We start from the raw sequence: 19,761 nt of genomic DNA, 5'->3' as shown, positions 1-19,761 counted from the left end.
AGACAGCATCTCCATTAACCGTTTGTCTTATACTCATGGGACAGGTCATATATTCGTTGACACCAGGTGTACCTCTTTAAATAAAATAATGGCAGCACCAGGCGGGATACCTCGTATTTTTGTCATAGATCTTGTTATGATATTTATTTCAAAATCAACTAAAGGCGGGATCAAAACCAAAGGGGCCATCATTTTCACAACGCTCATACAATTTGAGGCTCTAAACATGTCAATCACATAATTTACAGAAACAAATTAATACATTAAATTTAGATCTAATATATAATTTTTTATAGTGATATATATTTAAAGCATACGCTAACATTGTTGACTGAGAGGGGAAAAGCAAGCAAACAAACAACCCCCAACCTAAAAAAAACCCCACAAACAAAAAAAAGAAACACAAAAAAACAATAACCCCAAACCCCACAAACAAATTAAATATTGAAATCTAGATCTCCCTATACATTAAAAATTCGTAATAAATTTGACGAATTTTATGTGATTTTGTTCACCCACGAAGGATTAGAGTTATCTGTTTCCGGGTCACAGCCTCTGTGGGCCTCTCGCAGGAAAATCACGGGGAGTGGGGAGAGCCGAAGAGGAAATCAGTGCTGGCGGGTGAGACACACCGACAGGTATGATGAGCAAAAAGACAGACTCTTTACTTGTTAAAAGTAAATGTTTTCTTTACGCGTGTTAGAGTTTTTGTTCACTTGATTTGGTGGAGTGTGAATTGCTGGTGCAAAGCCTACGGCTCGGCGGTGCAGTATTGCATTGCTGTGGTGACTGTAAATGGGTGTATTTTTAAAGCTGAATCGGGAATGAGAGTTCAATGAGATAATGAGAATTAGGAATTGTCTGCTAGATTCTAGAAGAGATCCAAATCTAGAATCTATTAGATCTAGATTCTAGATCTCTACTCTAGATCTAGATCTAGAATCTAGATTAGATCTAGACGTAGAATCTAGTAAGAAGCCGAGATTGACTAAACTAAGACTTATGGTGCGAGCTTCCAGGTTTTGTTTTTAATTATGCTTTTATTCGAAAATATGCAAAGATCTAATCTAGACTAGATTCTAGATCTAGATCTAGATCTAGCTTTTTCGGTAGTTCCCACCGCGCAATTATAAAAAATAATTGTTATTTACGGGTTTTGGTCCCAAGAATATGGGCCCCCCTGAAATTTACCACAATTTAATGTTTTGCAGTTGTGTTGTTAGGTTCGATATCTCAGCTTGCTGCGAATCAAATATATAGATCTATATCTAGATCTAGATGTAGATCTAGGTCGGGCTCAAATAAGGGGGATGGGAACTACCGAAAAAGCACCGGACATAGATTAGATCTATAGAAAGAAAAAAAATTGAGTTGGCACACACACACTCCTTCCTTTATAAATAAAGTCTGTGGCTGTGCATGCGGCCCTCCTGTACTCGCATAGCCTCATCAGCTATCATGCATATGGCCATCCCTCCCGTACGGCCCTTAGATTTAGATATATATATAAAAGTATGCTCTCGGCCTTGATAATCGCTCAGCTGGACCGCGTCACTTTATCGATCGATATCTTGGCCAAGACAAAGATCGTATAACAAGATAGTTCGCTCCTCTATAATTGAGCCAATTAAAAAAAAGTGTCCTCAATATTCGGTGGCGCCGTCTTCGAAAAAGTGCAGATTTTGCGATCAGAGTTACCCTACTTGTGTGAAAATATACAATAAAAGTGAAATTAACAAACAAACTGTGCTATTCCTATTCTTCTTCTGGTGAAACGGAAGAGAGCTTCAAAACAAAGACTGCAACGTCATCTGAACCAGTGTGCAGACTTCCGCGGACACCTTTTTGGCTGAGTGAACTATTTTGTTATGTACGATCTTTTGCCAAGAGATGCTCTACGAGGACAAGATAACTTGCAAAGTCATTGGTCACTATTTATAACTTTGACCTGTAATTTACTACGTCATTTTCTATAAGGAATCCTGAAATTTTCCATTGAAAAAAGGTCAGCGTCTCTATACCCTGTAGCTGCGCACTTCTCAATCGTAGTAGGTCATCCTGCGCGCTTCCCGGGTAGCCCGGTTCATGCCCTTTATAAAGGGCCTGGGCGCTTACAGGGTTTAAGTTTGTCCACTTGTAGAGTCCGGTTTGATAGTTTATGTGCAAAGCCTAGCTTTTTATGTGAAGTGGAGGCCATACGCATAGCCACTTCGATAAATAAAATATAAATAAAGGACTTTCTTAACGAGCGACCAAGCCCAACAAAAACAGGGACTAGTCGAGTTGTGATGTCCCGGCCCAGGGGGTAGCCATTAAGGCAAAATCAGTCAGGGAATCTCCAGATGGGGTGCTTTTTCTGCGGTTTTGGCCCCCGAGAGTTGGGCCCCCCTGACCTAATAAAAATATAGAGGGGGAGGGGCCCCCTGAATTTTATCATAATTTGATGTTTTGCAGTTAAGTTTGATATCTCCCGCTCGCCGAGCATCAAACATAGCCTATAAAACATCTAGATCTAGATCAAGGCTCAAATAAGTGGGATGGGAACTGCCGAAAATGTGCCCAATATGGAGATTCCCTAACTGATTTTGCCTAAATGAAAATGGCCACCCCCTGAGCTGGGACATCACAACTTGACTAGTGCCCCAAAATGCAATATAGAAGAGACTTTACCCTAACCCTGAACCCTGGCCTAACCCCTACTACTACCTCAAACCCTACTCCCAGGCGCGGTTCGTCCATAGAGCACGGTCATGCAGTGCTGCCCAAAATGTTTTAATATTCTATTACGTAAAGCCCCCACCAACATAAAATAAAAAAAGCAAGAAACAAACAGTAGCCAAATATTATATCAAAACAAGGTCCTCGCTGGCGCCGTAACTGTCATTTCTGTGTCTATATCGCCGTAAAACATCTACTATGCCATGCCAAACTCTACATGTTTTAACTGAACACAAATAGGATTTTCAACAGTGGTAACCTGACCTATAAATCGCTCTCTGTGATAACCCAAGCGATGACGACACTCGTAGCGAGTTTGGCGGTACATTGATATTAATAAGCCGGCACATCTCAAATGTGCTCCTGCCGAATAGTGCCGAAAATAGCCCACAGTAGGCAGTCTAAAAATAAACGCGATAGACCGTACGTTATTCAGTGCCAAAAGTATGTGAGCCTCGGAGCAATCCAGCGGAGTTCTCAAGTGAATTGTGATTGGTTCATCGTCTTGCCGCTATTTTAAGCAACTCTGACCGTAAACCTAAAGGAGGTGAACGTGATCACTGTCCCTATGGGTTGTGCCTTTGAATGGTTTTGTAGTGGAGTGGTGAAAGTTATTACTGGAGTGTTCAGTTCTAATGCAGGATGAACGAATTTGACGTTTAGCTAACAAACAGATTTAGTTCTAGAAATCAAAGCGACAAGTAAAAAGAATTAAAATAAAGCAAAAGGTTCTCCTACACCATCCCAAAGATCCTAAAATTATACACCATCCTATTTACTATGCCCTTGATTATCTTCAGCCTAAGATAGCTTAATTGTGCACATCCACTTTTTAGCCCCACGAGCCGCCCCTGCCTGCTCCATACCCCTAACCCCAACCCTCTATTCTACTTTGTTTCATAGTGGTCGCTCGTTGCGGAATTCCTCCCCCTTAAATTATAGGCTGCGACTATTCGGACTCGAGTCTGAATAGCCTCTCGTGGCTCCCAATGTGCGTGCGTAATCACCGGGTATGAAGCGGACAGGCAATTCGAACTTGGCCTTCTTCGGTTTCTACGATCTGGCTACATTTTTCAGCACAAATTAAGAACACGTAGATCTAGCCTATTAGTGACGTAAAAAGTGAACAACAAATACAAAATCTGAAATGCTGCACGACAAAGGCGAACGGGGAAAGGCAATCTGAGCTCAAAGGAGTGAAAAAAAATTGAAAATAAAAGTTTCAGAACAACAAAAGAGTATAAATTAGATATCAATAGGGGGGCTCTCGTGGCCTAGCGGTTAAGGTGTTGGCCTCTCATTCCAAGTTCCCGGGTTGGAATCCGGGTAGCGACAGAAACATTTTCTTCTCTAAGTTTGTCTCCTTTCACCTCATTTCCTGCTCTCTAGCAATGTTCTGTCGTCTGCTTTCATCTCCTCTTTCTGCCCCCACCACCTCACCTCCTTTGCCTCTTCCTCTGGGCTCCTGATTCTTTCTGCAGCCTTTCTACTGCTACTCCTTGGCTTCTTCTTACTGCTGTCTTTCAGCCACACCCCTGATCTTCTGGTAGGAAAGATCTACACATAGCTTTCTCGGACAAGGGCGAAAAATCTCGGAGGGCCTGTGTGCAAGTTGCGTACGTTAAAGATCCCTTGGTGGTCTAAAATCGATAAGAGTAGGCTTCGGCCGCCACCCGGGCAAAATTCAAAATTTCCTACCAACTGAAAATATTAGGTGTGTCCCGCGCGCTCATATGATCTTATGCAGTTGCGAGCGCCGTAAAATACTTTACAAAAACAAACAAAAGATATCAATAGGTAGTCTAAACCTGCTTTATTTGATGATAAAGAATACTGTAAAGACGATAAAGAAAATCATTGATCAATTGGAAATCCAGTGAGAAAATAGAAATTATGACGAGAAAAGTTAAAACCCTTCCGAAGGGCACAAAAATCAGTCAAACCCCACTGGGCGACAGGGTTGGGTTGATATGATTTAAATCAGTTGATTTTTAAAATTTAAATCAACTTGATTTTTTAAACAAAAATCAGTGATTTAAATCACTTTTTAAAAAATTTATTTTTATTCAGTTTTTACATATTTCAACGTTCAGAATTCCTATCCTTGGTTTCATAAAACAGATATAAGGTTTAGTAGACTAATATAATCAGGCAAGTCTGCTTTTCCCCCTTTCACTGTAAAATTAAAATAATACAGTATTCAAATTTTTTTTTTTCCATAATTGAAATCAGAGCTGGGTTGATTTAAATCAATTGATTTTTTTAATTTTTTTATCAACTTGATTTTTAAAATAAAAATCTATGATTTAAATCACTTTTAAAAAAATGTATTCAGTTTTTACATATTTAAACATTCAGAATTCCTTTCCTTGGTTTTATTAAACAGATATAAGGTTTAGTAGACTAATATAATCATGCTTAAAAGTCTGCTTTCCCCCCTGTCACTGTAAAATAATACAGTATTCAATTTACTTTTTTTTTCATAATTGAAATCAGGGTTGGGTTGATTTAAATCAGGTCGATTTAAATCAGTTGATATTTAAAAATTTAAATCAACTTGATTTTAAAAATAAAACTCAGTGATTTAAATCACTTTAAAAAAATGTATTCTGTTTTTACATCTTTAAGCATTCAGAATTCCTTTCCTTGGTTTTATAAAACAGATATAAGGTTTAGTAGACTAATATAATCATTCTTAAAAGTCTGCTTTCCCCCCTGTCACTGTAAAATAATACAGTATTCAATTTACTTTTTTTTTCATAATTGAAATCAGGGTTGGGTTGATTTAAATCAGGTCGATTTAAATCAGTTGATATTTTAAAATTTAAATCAACTTGATTTTGAAAATAAAACTCAGTGATTTAAATCACTTTAAAAAAATGTATTCTGTTTTTACATCTTTAAGCATTCAGAATTCCTTTCCTTGGTTTTATAAAACAGATATAAGGTTTAGTAGACTAATATAATCATTCTTAAAAGTCTGCTTTCCCCCCTGTCACTGTAAAATAATACAGTATTCAATTTACTTTTTTTTCATAATTAAAATTAGCATTTTCTTTTTCTTTTTAGACAAACACAAGCGCGCACGCACGCACTGTAATAAAATGCAAGTTTATCTATGCATAATTAACCCCCCCCACCCGTCTTCCTTTTAGATTGACATTTCCTTCATTTTTTGTCTGTAGCCATAATTCACTGATATAGCAGATTAAGGCTTTCTTATGCAGTTGCTTAAATTAATCATTAGTTAAAATAAAGACAAGGCATTTTGCACTAAAAGAACATACTTTTAGCAACCAAAGATCCTAAACTGTGTCGACTTTAAAAAATAAATAATTTTAAAATAAAAAAATCCGATTTAAATAAAAAATCTGATTTAAATTTAAAAAATCGATTTTTAAAATTTTTATTTTAAAAATATAAAAAATCACTGACTGAAGTGTCTTTAGGCCATTCCCAAAGGGGGGACATTAACTTGTTCTTATGCTCAGTAGAATTGTAAATGGGCTGATTCAACAATGTCATGCTCTTAACTGTGCCTGAACTGCAACAGGGAACTGCTGCTTTTTCTTTTCCTAAACCTTACTATCGTCATTTCTCCTCTTCTTCTTTTGTATGTTTATCACACTCTTGTGACCCGCTATTTCCGGGGTGCCTTGGTAGTCGAAGCAGACTTTGTGCTGTTGAGGCTAGAGAGGTAGCTGAGTAAGTCTGATTCCCTGTAAGGACTTCTTTGATGACATCCACCCCTTGGCGTTCATATGACCTTATGCAGTTGCGAACGCCGTAAAACCTCTACTAAAACTAAGAAGTCAGTCATTCAAAGTAACAGTGGTCTAAAAGAAAAGCTTTTCCACAGTAGCCCTATACTTTAATACATGATGTTCAAATAAAATCAGGACAAAACTGCATATTCCGATAAAGTTAGACAAGCAACAATCCTGTTTACAGTAGGCCTACCGTATAATTGCGGTTTGAGTCCGAATAGCCACGGGAGGCTATTCAGACTCCAGTACGAATAGCCACTTCGCAAATTATAACCTACAATCACAAGAGCAATCAGGGGGATGTGGTTTTTGTTTTATTAGTGTCAGCTCAATTGGGATAAAACTTAATTTTAAAAACTCAATTCTTCAGAATGAGTTATAGATCTGGATCTAGATCTAGATATTTTTATCCTATCCTTAAGAGGTATGTCAAATTAATTCTAATAGTAATACTGTCAAAGTTGGCAAGTTTAAAATAGAATTGACAAAGATAAATGGGTGCCTGTTTAGTTGACGGTCTAACAAGATGTTTCTGGTTTACTTGGTCTACCAGCGGACCAGTCTGACAGCTGGTTTAGTTGACGATCTATCTCATCTTACAAGTATTCTATTTGACAGGTTACTTATTTATACAAGTCGGAATTCTGACAAAGATCAATTTACATTTTCCGTCTGCTTTTATACAGGCTTAGGAGTGTCGTTGGCCTATGTTTTTTGGTTTTTGCAGTTGGGGGGCAATTTCTTGAAAATAGTCCCATCTGGTCACTTGCTGTTGTAGGCCCTACATGTGTCAATCATAATCTCTACCCCAGAAAAATTCTTTGATCTGAAGAACACCCACCCATACACGCCAATCTTTGCTAATTTATGCTCCCAGTGCTGTTGTTACTGTGTCAATCAGGTAGGATTGCCATAGTAGGCCATCAGTTAAAAAGGCAAAGATAAACTTCTGTCCATATCAGTACATGTTTGTACAGTTCACTAATATTAGGGATCTGATTTCGTAAAGTTTTGACAAGGGTACAAGTCAGTATAAGAAGAGATTGGGATAGTTTTTCTAACTGCAATGTTTATTTTTGTGTTTACAAGTAGTTCTATTTAAAACTTTTTCCAATGTGTACCCATTGTCCATACCCATACCGAAAACTTTTTATCGGCTGGGCAAAATCAAGTAGACATAGTTTTTCAAGGAAATAGATAGATTGATCTTCTTCATCTGCTGGATTGCATCACACTTGAAATCCTGTATCTTTCATTATACCAAGCCGTCCTACTCAGTTTTTCTGTTGTCCCATATAGTGTCTCCTCAAGTGTTAATGGGGTTGGCCACGTTTCCTGTTCCAGGGCTCAGTGTGTCCTGCACTGTTGGAGGTTATGTTTCACAGTTTCGTCGGCTTCTCCACACTAGCTTTTTAGTAACTGCACAATAAAAAAAGATGGCCACCCACTGTCGAAGAGAAAAGTATTCATCTTAGACAGGTCTTACCCAGTGCTCAGACAGGTCTTACTCAGTGCTATTATAACATTAAAAAAACAGGAGGGGGAAATAGGAAGTTGCTGTTTGTACAGGTGATTGATGATTGTCATGTACAGGTGGCTGTTAAAGTAAGTGTGACTGTACACTAGTTTAAAGCATTTGAGATAATTAAATAAAACTTTCTTTTTAAACATGCAGCAATGCATTGTCCCATAATAAATAGACAAACCTCAGCAAATGCCAGTGTTGCTCAGACTCCACCTAACAATGCAAATTGGTTGGATGAGGCTGTTTATTTTAGTCTTCAAAAGTAACAAACCAAAATGAGATGGTCCTGGAAGGGATCGTGTGACTAATCCTGTCATAGATTGGGGGGGGGGGGAATACAGTCAAAATTAATGAGAAAGAAAAGAATGGAAAAACAATCTTCTATTTCATATTATACTGATACCCACCTCAACCCTGCCTTCTGCCTGGTACCAGTCTGATTGAAATCATAACTTTGTTCATTTTGCTTTCTCTTTCAGGAAGATGGATTTCCTTCCTTTCTTCCTTGGCTATGTGGGAATATTTGGAATTGTGGCTGTCCTTGTTTTGTTTGCAAACTCCACTCCCTATTTTTCCAGTGTTTCGGACCGCATTAAACAGATAATAATAAGGGTAAGCTTTCTGTTGAAATCGTACTTTGTAGTAATTTTTGCAGTTGTATATACTATAAGCATTTGCTTCAAAGAACTTACTGGGAGAGATAACATGCTGACGATATTATTATTGCTCAATTGTTGGTTCTGATAAACTCTACTTGTTCCTGAATGTTTGGAACTGAGTTCTAATTCCTTTAAGGTTGAGTCATATTAGAGTTAAATGGTATGTTTAATGCATGGATAGGAGGTGTAAGAGCACCGTATGTATTATTGCTTGACCACTAACAACTGAAAGTTGTGTTTGTCCGTCTAGATTTCTCGTCACCATTTGTTTTGCTACTAACGACTGAAATCTGTAGATGTTGCACTTTTGTGGTACAAAATAATGTAGCTGAAATATTTAACCTTTCAGAAGGTCAAAATCAAGGCAATTAAAAAAGCTTGCAGCATAATAACGCTTTTAAGTGTATTTTTTCCATAGTCATCATTGATATATTTGTGTGGCATTGTGGTGAAATCAGGTGGTCGTCAAAATAGTGAAATTAAAGAAACTGAACTGGCATCTGTGGTGTAGTGGTTAGGTGCTTCACTGTCGCACACAGGAGTGAGTGGGGAGAATTTTTATCGAGAGTCTCGGTTTTTCCGCTGGGATGTTTTTATACCTCTCAGCCTAGGTTGGCCCTGACAGTCAGGGTCGGAAACCCACCTCTTAAATTATCTAAATTGTGTGGATGTGGGCGTAAAAAGATTTGCATTTTTAAAAAAAAGCTTTTTTGGGGGGGCGGGGAAGAGATGGAACACCTTTTGTATACACTTAAAAACACTTTTCTGTGTAGATTTTATGGAAAAAGACATTGATCAAATGCAAAGATAAAGAAAATTTCCTGTTTCCAAGGACACTCAAGCTTCGGAAATCACCAGACTCTGGCGACCATTTTCTCACTAAATTTAACTCTGACACCAAGCCACCCCCACCTCCTTCAATCACAAAAATCTTGACTTTTGTTCAAAATAAATGAACGTTTTATACATCAAAAGCAAATCAAATGAACAAGCTTAAAATTATACCAGTAACTCTTATTTGCCAAAAAATTGATGAGTGCCTGCTGATTCTATCTTGTTGTGACAAATTTGGTGCCTTTTCTTATTTGAATGTTCAAAATAATACATTGTTGTATCCAAAGTTTATCTTTACCCTTTGAGCCCAAGTTACCGGTATACCAGTGGCATGTAAAATTGCCCGTATGCCTAGGCATTTGTACAGCGGTGAGCGATACCCTATGCCAAACCAGGCCTGTCTGGGACAAAATGCGCACAGGAAGCCCTGTTTACTACACAGGACAAGTACACTGTCATGCTATTAAAGAAAGGAATCCTCCAGAGATGTAAGAATTGCTGAGGCATAATGTTAAACCCCAAAAAATGTTGAGTTGTTTTCTGCAGTATAGACGTAGACTAAAAAGAGGGGTAAATGGATAGCTCAGAGACGAACAAGCTGAATTTAGGAAAGGCAGACCATCCACTGGACCATCAATGAATAAGATAAAAAAAGGATTCTGGCTTTGGAAATGAAATGTTATAGCCAAACTCTAAGAATATCCTAGAGACAGAATGGGATGAAAGCCCATTTTGATTAGCCTTACGGCAGTCCTAAGCCTGTAACCACCTCCGGTTGGGACCTCAGAAGGGAATGGTTTGTTTTCTTTATTTTCGCCTGTCCTTCCTAAGACGACCACCTGTCTTAGACGGCCACTTTTCTCCTAGACAATGTGTGGCTGTCTTACGCAGGTTTGACTGCACTAAGACAAATTGGTATAGAAACAGCAACACTCCTACTCCTATAGACCATAATGAACAATTTAAGGCATATCAAATGCTGTAATTCACTCAACAAACATGTTCTGAAAGCAAAAGTAGAAAGCAAGAGAGGAAGGGGGAGACTGAACAGAAGATAGAAACAGGACCTAGAAAGCTGGCTTAGAACCAAAACAACTCAGGCTGGCAGAATGGCAAGCGACAGTGTTTTATTGCAGAAAAGTCAGAACTAAAGTTAGACTACTGGAAAAGCTATGAAGAAGAAGACCATCTACTGACCAAAATGCAGCCATTACGATCAAATTGATCCTTAAGCAGCACTTATCTCTGCGTGTACTTTGAGGAAGGGTTCAACAACCTGAACAAGGAACCAATGTGGAAAGTCATGTTCCGCTATGGGTTCTCAGAGAAATTTGTTACTATGATTGAGGAGATGTATGATGGGATAAAAGCTGCAGAGTTCTTAGTAAAGGACAACTAACAGACTCATTTGAGGCATAAACAGGAGTTTGGAATAGTTGTCTGCCATCTCCTTTACTTTTCCAAACTGAGTTGAAATTGGAGGATTAGACGGACCAATTTGAATTGTCGTATTGGGATTCAAAGGACCTAGCAAGTCCATAGGAGGATCTGGCTTTTACTGACAATTCAGCACTTTTCTCTCACAGCCATAACCATGTGCCCAGGTAGGTACACATAACTTCAACAACATGGCATGCTGTGCTGGACTTCGTAGACACAGTGATAAAACCAAAAGGTCTCAATAAAATCGAAGTTCCCGGGAAAACTTCACAAAAATAATTTCTGTTACTCTTCAAGAGACACCTCTAGAGAATGTAGAACATTTCACTGTCACTGAGTGTCATCAACTTGCAAGGTAGAACGTATGAAGATGTCATAATGAGGTTTGAGAGGGTGGGGCCTTTGTGTGCAAAGGCAGAGAAGCCAAAAATAGGAAATATGCTGAGGCTCTTCTGAAGCAATATGAAACCTCTTCTTTTGTATGGAACAGATAACTGGAGACTAATTAAAACTTCTGAGAGGAAGTTCCAAACCTACAATAGATGTCGGAGATGGCCTGATTTATCACCACTGAGGAACTGTCAAGGCAAACGTAAGAGGAGGGAAAGGAAGGGTGAAAAGAATATGAAGACATTGCAGAGAAAGTGGAGGCGGGTGCATATGTACTGGACAAAAAGGTAGAAAGATGTAATCCATAGCCAGCTTTGGAGAGAAATTATAATTGGCCTGTACTCCTTAAGAAGTTAGAGAGAGATTCTACTGTCCTGATGTTAATCCTGTCTGAAGTATTTTGTTCCTTTTGCATTAGCTTCTGTTGTTATAATTTGTACTCTTTTCTTCAAAGTTTGTTGTATATATTATATATATCTAAAATTTATTAAAGTCTGTTGATGTGTTTATAGGTAACTGTTTCAACAAAATATTCTTCAACTTAATTTTTTTCCCTTGTCACATTTCAGACTGTTCACAAAGTGGTCCCCACCTTCATTATAAATCTTGTTAAAGACATAGTTCACTATGTTTTTAATACAAGGTGAGGCTCTACTTTGATTTCTCTCATGAGCAAATATGCATTACTGGACTAGTCACTTGAGTAGCCTCAAGAAATTTCTAGAATTTGGAATTGCCAGTCATTACATCAGTTTGTATTGCACTATCCTCCATTAGAAACGGGTGGAATCTTACCTGGTGGATATACCAATAGAAAAAGTCATGAAGAATGGCCATCAGAGCTTTTATTTTCGTTAGTAGTAATTGAGGACTGATAGTAATTTAAACCACAGCACCCACATATTGGGGGGGGGGGGGGGGGGGGTGCAATTTACTTATATGCAAAATGAGTATTTGCTGAAACACTCTTAAAATATCATAAATATCAAATTTTGATGTTGTAAATGTTATGAAGATGAGATACCAAATTTGCAAGTTATGAAGATATTTCATTTCTATTCATATTCTTTTGTTATTTCTTGAATTCATTTTGTAGATATCAAATTACGCTTGGAAATTCTGCAGCCAATTTCTATTTTTGTTTCTCCAGGAACCATGTGATGCAGTTTATGTTTGGGATACTGGTGGTTGGGGGCAATGTGATCCTCATGATGGACGTTATGCCACTGCTGTACATTTTTGAGCCAGAGGAGAACCACATGTTTCTCCCCATGGTTTTTCTCTTTGTTAACTTGGCTGCGTTTCACTTGAGCTGTGCGACGGACCCAGGGCACATCACTTCAAGCAATGTTGCCATGCTAGCCTCCCTTTACAAGGCTGATGGGATTATGTTCAAAGCTGGTTCACAATGTAGCACCTGCAAGCTGGCCAAGCCTGCTCGGTCTAAGCACTGTAGTGAGTTTAATTTTGTATTCTGGTGTATTTTTTTCCTGTAACATCTTACTGAGTAATATAGCACTAATAGCTTGAGGAAAGTTATACTGTGTGTGAATCTGACGATTTCTTTCTCATACTGTACTGTATGTCTGTTTGCTCTATTTTGAAGCATTGAGCCCTGCTCGGTCCCTCTGCTATTGCCTGTGCCAAAAGATTTATTGTTTCTAAAAATATTTGTATGGTAGAAATTGTCAACAAAAAGCAGTGGAAAATTTTATTTAAAAAGTCATTTCATTACAGTACTTTTGACAGGCCATCACATTTGAATTCAGTTCTTGAAACAGATTCTCATATAAAAATATGTAGGAGGGTCCAAAATGACAAAGATTTTGAAAGGTAATGCTTGCCAGGCATAATTTTTTTTTCCATAAATCATAAACAATTGCACAAGTATTTTATACAGTAACAAAATTCAGTACAATGTAATTCAAAAGATAGGACATGAGGTTAAGGTTTAGTCAGTTGAGCCAAACAATAATTGATTACCCCCCCGACCCCCAGGGGGTGCCACTGACTGAAGTGTCTCTAGGCCATTCCCAAAGGGGGGACATTTTTCGTTCTATTGCACAGTAGAATTGTAAATGGGCTGATCCAACAATGTCATGCTCATAACTGTGCCTGAACTACAACTGGAAACTGCTGCTTTTTCTTTTCTGATCCTTACTATCGTCATTTTCCTCTACTTCTTTTGTATGTTTTGCCACACTCTTGTGACCCGCTTTTTCCGGGGTGCCTTGAAAGTTGAAGCAGACTTTGTACTGATGAAGCTTGAGAGGTGAGCAGAGTAAGTCTGATTCCCTGTAAGGACTTTTCTGTTGACATCCACCCCTTGGCGCTCATATGACCATATGCAGTTGCGAGCACTGTAAAACCTCTACTAAAACAAACAAAAAAATTGATTAAAGCATGGACAGGATTGTTCTCACAGGTTTTCATAGAATTTTATTCCCTATGAATTTAATGAGTTTTGTTATTGTCTTTGTCTCTATAGTAAATTTGATCTGAACAACATGCATGGTTTGAAATTTTCAGTGCCAAAAAGTATGAATTGTACTCATATCAATTCAGTTTTAGACATGAACAAGATGTCCTTATTGTTAGAACTGCAGCTGCCAACCAGTACACATAATATACTTTTAATGTGTTTCTGAGGGTCTGAATACGGAAGTCTATTTTTGTATCTCTGAAAATAGTATTCACTGTTTTATACTATATTGCTTCTCGCTTCTCAAAGACTTGCCAGTACTGAAGAAAAATCGAGAACTTTCACAACAGAATTTGTGAATAATAATGGGACTGAAGCATTTTGTCATTGCGGAGACCTTTACTGAAAATTTCTGACCTTATTGTCGCAGGTCTGCTTTCAATAGCTTGAATTTATGGAATGAAGAAAAGTGTGTATGAAAGGTTTGGAGGGAAGTTACTTGTCCAATACCTATCATCTTGACCTGCTGCTTATGTAGAGTCAGGGGTTTTTTGTTGCTGGAAAGTTGGTTGCTATGATTAGAAGGAAAGGTGCGGGGTGTTGGAGGGTACTGGTGATGGGTCCTACTTTCTTGTGTGTTCATGTGTGTGTCCATTCATCTTTTAATACTCTTTCATCAGTATTGTGTTTATGTGCTATTCTGTAATCCAGAGAACTAAGAGTGGGTGGTTGGTGGGTGCTCTTGTATGGTTTGCTTCTTCTTTTCTATCAAACATCTATTATCTTTATCTCCCCTCCTTCTTTTTTTGTGTTTGTTACTCTCTTGTAACACCTCTAATCTTCGGCACTTATATGACCTTATTGTGTTGCAAGTGCTGTAAAACAGCTACTAAAACAAGAGAACTAGAAGTTATAACTGAGGGAACCATTGGCTCTCTCTCCTGTTGTAGTTGCAATAACTAGAATAATTATTCGGTTTTATCATTTTTTACATGTCATCCTCTAATACTGTGACAGCTTGTCTGAGAACATCTTTATCAAACACGAAGTAACTTTTTAAATGGCTTCATTTTTCAGGTATTTGCAACAGATGTGTTCACCGTTTTGACCACCACTGCATATGGACCAACAACTGTGTGGGTGCTGGTAACCTGCGCTGGTTCTTTGGCTTCCTGTGGACTCTGGTGGTCATGGTGGTGAACGGTGCTGTGATGGGGACCCGGGCCATGATGCTCATGGTGCAGCATCTCAAGATCATGGACTCAGGATATGTGGATCCTAGTACTGGGAATGTCTTGCCTGTTACTATTCCAGTTATGATTCAGGTAGGTCATTTTTTCACTCTTGTTTGAAATTTCTAGGTAGACTGAAGAGTGTCTGACGAGGGTTGATCTACGATTACAAATGTTTTTGAAAAACTGTATACATCTTCCTGAATGACAAGAAGCACACTTCTCATGTTACAAGCTATTTGTCCTTTAGACTAAAACACATCAAAATGACTAACCATCTGGTGTAAATGGTAAAATTATAAAGCAGTAACTGCAGTTAAAAATTTTCATTCTAAGGCTTTTTAGTGACATATTGTTGGTTTCTTACATGCAAGATGTAACAGTGCAAGATGAAATGAATAGTAGACCTACCTGTGATCAAAGGGTTGTACCAAACAAAATAGTTTGACTTTCGACAAAGTTATTATCTTTCTTAAGATTAGAACTCTCTTGGTCCAGTTAATTTCATTTTCCACCGTCGAGACTTATTGACGCAATGATTTTTCAGCTTAGTAGGGCTCTTTGGTGTCACAGCTACTTATAGACTGCTGTTGGAAAAGATGTAGCAGCAAAGTATGTCTTTTTTTTCTCAGTCTTTGAATGGGGAGTAAGGAACTCCAACAGCCCTGTAGATTTGGTTATTTGTTCTATCAGAAAATATCATGAAAAATTATTACAGTGGTTTGTTTTAATTTCAGCATCTGTTTATGCAGCACCCTCGCTGTGTTTTCCTGATCTCATCGCTGTTCATGCTGACTGTGCTGTTGGGATTGTTCACTCTGTATCACACATATCTTTTGCTCAACAACCAGACTACGAATGAACGCTACAAAATTGCTGATTTGCCTGTTGTCAAACTCGGTGGTCACCCGCAGGATGAGGCCTCTCATAAAGAATCAACGAGTCCAGGAAGTTCTGAAAATAAGCAACAGAGAGACAAGAATGGTCGACATCTCTCTGGTCAAGATCAAAAAAAGAATTCTAAATCCAGCAGAAAGCAAGCATCATCACCGAAGTCGGGAGAAAACAGAAAAGTAGAAAATAATACTGCTGTTAGAGGGCATAAATGTGATGAGAAAGATGTAAGTTCTTTTTATAACAAAGGGCTGTATCAAAATATATGTGAAGTTCTCTTTCCTTGGTCTGATTTAGCTGAAATGCAGGAAGTCGCTCCACAAAATGTTCAGTCGACCGATTCTATCCACAAACGAAAGAAACGTTGAAGGTTTGTGGACCAAAAGTTTTGGTTTTGATCGGGGATTCTTACTGTTTCCTTCACAAAGTTCATGCTTTGGTATGTCACCAGCAGGGCGGAGGTTGGGGGCACAGACTGCTTCTGCTATATTATTATATACTGCTGTGTTGAAAGGTGAAGGTGAGATACTTGTTGCTCTCCTTGCTCCGAATCACGCCTTTAGCATTGAACAAACAGATGTCTTGATCTGTACAGTTTGAAGCTTTTCAGGTGCTTCTTGTCAACTACCTTAGGTCCTAGTCATGGTTTAGTTGGTGTGTGATTCTCTTTGACTCTAGTCTTTGAGGTGCCAGCAGCATTTTATTGGCGTTGTTTTTTTTTGGGTAAAAAATAGTAGACAGAAAGATGTTGTCAGACTGGTGTTGTGCGTAGAAGACTAATATACATATATATATATATAAATATCCCATCCTGTTGATCCTTGTATATATAGAGATAATGTATAGTTGAGTGTTTCTGCACATGGTAGTCAGATCAAGTATTGCCTGTGATGTTTTGTAAAAATACATTTGATGATGTGAACAATGGTTTTTCATCGCTCAATTATTGCATTTACTTTGTTTGAATAGTTCAGATTTTCATTTGGCTACAACCATAGCAGGTTCTGTGGAGCTGTTGCAAAGGTATAATGTGTTATCTGTGATGGAATGATGGTGTAAATTATGACGACCTGGAGTTTACTCACAAAATGAACTCTTTAGGAGGTAATTTAATGACCATTTGTGGCTAGACTATGATATTTGATGTTATGCTTCGTCTAAGTTTGGGCTGTAAAAATCCTGCATAGTATGATTGAAATTGTCGTCAATGACTTTAATTAGTTGCAGTTGTTACTTTCTAAGAAAGGGAGGGATTTTTTTTCTGGTTAGAATTCATGATTTGTGTTGGAATACTTTTTGTATGTTATTGTTATTACTGATCACATTTGTCAACTGTACTGAAAAGCAATAGTTCTACCACAAGAGTATTGGAATTCCAATGTTTACATTGCTGTGTACGGTTTTGTTTCATGCCTTTATCTATGTACTCATTGTCCCCTTCATACGTGTATGTCAGTGTGGCGATGGACCTGCCAGTAGTTGCCTGCTGGTTTAAATTGATTAATTAGATGAGAAATGACCATGTAGTTAAAAGTTTATAGTAGCAATTATACAGAATATTTTGTGTGTAATGATAATGGTAACGATGGTGGTTTTCAGTAAAACGTTACTTCTTTTCTGGACTGTTTCCATTTACCATTCCATAAATCCAGTTGTTTTCTATGACTATTGTTTTTACCTTTTTGTTCTTTAAACCCTCTCAGTTCCTTATACTTCTTTCGCATTGTTCTATCAACCAAATGGGTTGTTTAGTTAGTTCTGATTTTCACTATTGTTTTTTGGAATGCTCTTTCAGTTTTTAATATGATGCCACTTATTTGCAATGAATCTGTGTTTACTAACATTTTTCGAGCTCTACTTTTCTGAGAATAGCACTTGGTTTGAAATTTTTACGAAAAAAAAAGTGTGTGTCAGCATCAGCTGTACCACCATTTTCTAGCTGTAGATGCTGTGTTAGCCTGTCATGACACCAAAAGATTTGCGGACTAAAAGTTAGTCTAAAAAGAATTTTCCATTGTAAGTAAAGTGTTATTGTAAGGAGATGTTAGTTCAAATTTGCTTTGCTTTTTTATGTGTGTGTGTGTGTGTGAGAGAGAGAGAGAGAGAGAGAGAGAGAGAGAGAGAGAGAGAGAGAGAGAGGGAGGGAGGGAGGGAGGGAGAGAGAGAGAGAGAGAGATTACTGTGGTTTCAAAAGTTTAAATGTATTTTGAAGAGTAGACCTACACGTGCTAGATTTTTTTTTTCTCTCATTTATCTATCCGTGACATACATTTAAATTTCGGCATAGCATGAAATCAGCTTAAAGTAACAGATGTCATTCACCTGGAAGTTTTCTACATTATGTTTATGTGTTTATTATGTTTTGATCTTCATTGAACATGGCATTATTCTTTGTAGGTAGGCCTACCTCACAGGCAGTATTGGTGTGAGTGTAAATATATTTCTCAACTTCTGAACACATTCCATTGTTTACTATTATGTGTTCTTATGCACTGACGAACAATTTGATGAGATGGAACCTGCACTTGTGTCCGTGAAATTTGAACCTGCCATAATTTATTGCTTTGAGTTTATCAGGGTTTTGGGTTTTTTGTTTGTTTTCCCATCGATAGCCACCATTTAAACAAAACACCAAGTGATTTTGAGATTCCTATTTTGGGTACAAACTCCCTAAAATTTGAACCACTAATTACAGTCATGTTTTGAATGTGAAAGGTGAAAGACTAGTTCTAAATTTAGCATGGAAAATGGTACTTTTTAGTGTGTTTTGCAATGTGTTGTTATGCAATGTTTGATAAGGCTATTTCTGAACTTCTAGGAGTCTTCTCAGTTCTTATGCAGCACTGATGTAGAAGAATACAGATTTAGTTATGGTTTTGGTGTTCGTGACTGTGGTCATTCCATTGATGAAAACAGCTAGGTTGACTAATGTTTCGGTAAGATTTGTTTCATCGGTTATTCTTGTGTAGGGATTAAGAGCTAACATTATAGTGCCCTAAGCTGACAAAAAGCCTGTTTTCATTTTTGGCGTCAAATTTTTTAATTTGCTAAATCGACAGCTTGATAAATTACCCTACTTGTTTGGAAAAAAAGTGAAACTGTGGCTGTTTGTTAATAAATTGGAATTAGATTTTGGAAGAATGTCCTTTTACGCTGACAAAAATCCTTTATACTAGTATCTCAAAACTGCTGTGAATAAAAATAAAGGTGTTTTCTTAGCGTTCTGCAGTATAAAATGTTTACAAAATTGCCTCTTTTATTTCTGTTCTTCGTTGATATTATTATTTACCATACTTCTAATTTATCCTTTTCTTAGTCAAGTAAACATTTTTTTAGTCTCTACTTACAGCTGTCTTTAAAAACCTTAATTAGCTGGAGTAGATTAAGTTATATATGCTTTAATTGTGATTGGGTTGTGATGATGGCGAACAGTTTGTTGTCATTGTGTTATTTGCGTATTACTGGACATAGTACATGCTTGCTTTAATTTCATGTGAACTGGTCCATGTACTTCAACCGCTTCCCTTACATTGTTACTTCCTGGTGTTTAACTAATGAATGTAAATTAGATTGTTGCGTTTACCTTCCATTACTCGGAGTAGAACATTTTTACTGTTGTAAGTTGTGTTGACCTGAAAAGTTCATGGGAAGTTCCCACTACCTCTTTCAACTAATTCTCATGTGAGTCTATGGCATCCACTCTGAGGATTTTGATTTGTGTAAATGGGATCTTTTAAAGTACAACTTTTTGGGTGAATTCCTTCTTTTCTGTCAATTTAGTATTGTAAACATCACTGCTTTTTGTCTCACGTGTGAGATTTACATGCTAACAAAGACATTGTTGCAATTGACTTGTTGAAGAGTGAGAGTTAAGAAGAGT

The 19,761-nt window shown here is 37.6% G+C and overlaps 1 protein-coding gene across 1 annotated transcript; it reads left to right on the top strand.

The window, feature by feature from the left end:
- Positions 1–441: 441 nt before the first annotated feature.
- Positions 442–19,446, top strand: LOC101860725 (palmitoyltransferase ZDHHC4). The gene is made up of 6 exons (XM_005092919.3): positions 442–638; positions 8,490–8,622; positions 11,903–11,976; positions 12,484–12,788; positions 14,833–15,080; positions 15,725–19,446. The coding sequence occupies exons 2-6, from the start codon at positions 8,494–8,496 to the stop codon at positions 16,247–16,249; spliced, it is 1,281 nt and encodes a 426-aa protein (XP_005092976.1). The 5' UTR covers positions 442–638; positions 8,490–8,493; the 3' UTR covers positions 16,250–19,446.
- Positions 19,447–19,761: the final 315 nt, after the last annotated feature.

The sequence above is a fragment of the Aplysia californica genome, unplaced genomic scaffold, assembly GCF_000002075.1.
Source record: "Aplysia californica isolate F4 #8 unplaced genomic scaffold, AplCal3.0 scaffold00055, whole genome shotgun sequence".
Lineage (NCBI taxonomy): Eukaryota > Metazoa > Mollusca > Gastropoda > Aplysiida > Aplysiidae > Aplysia > Aplysia californica.
Note: the sequence above shows the minus strand (reverse complement) of the source record. Positions and strands in the feature narration are given on the sequence as shown.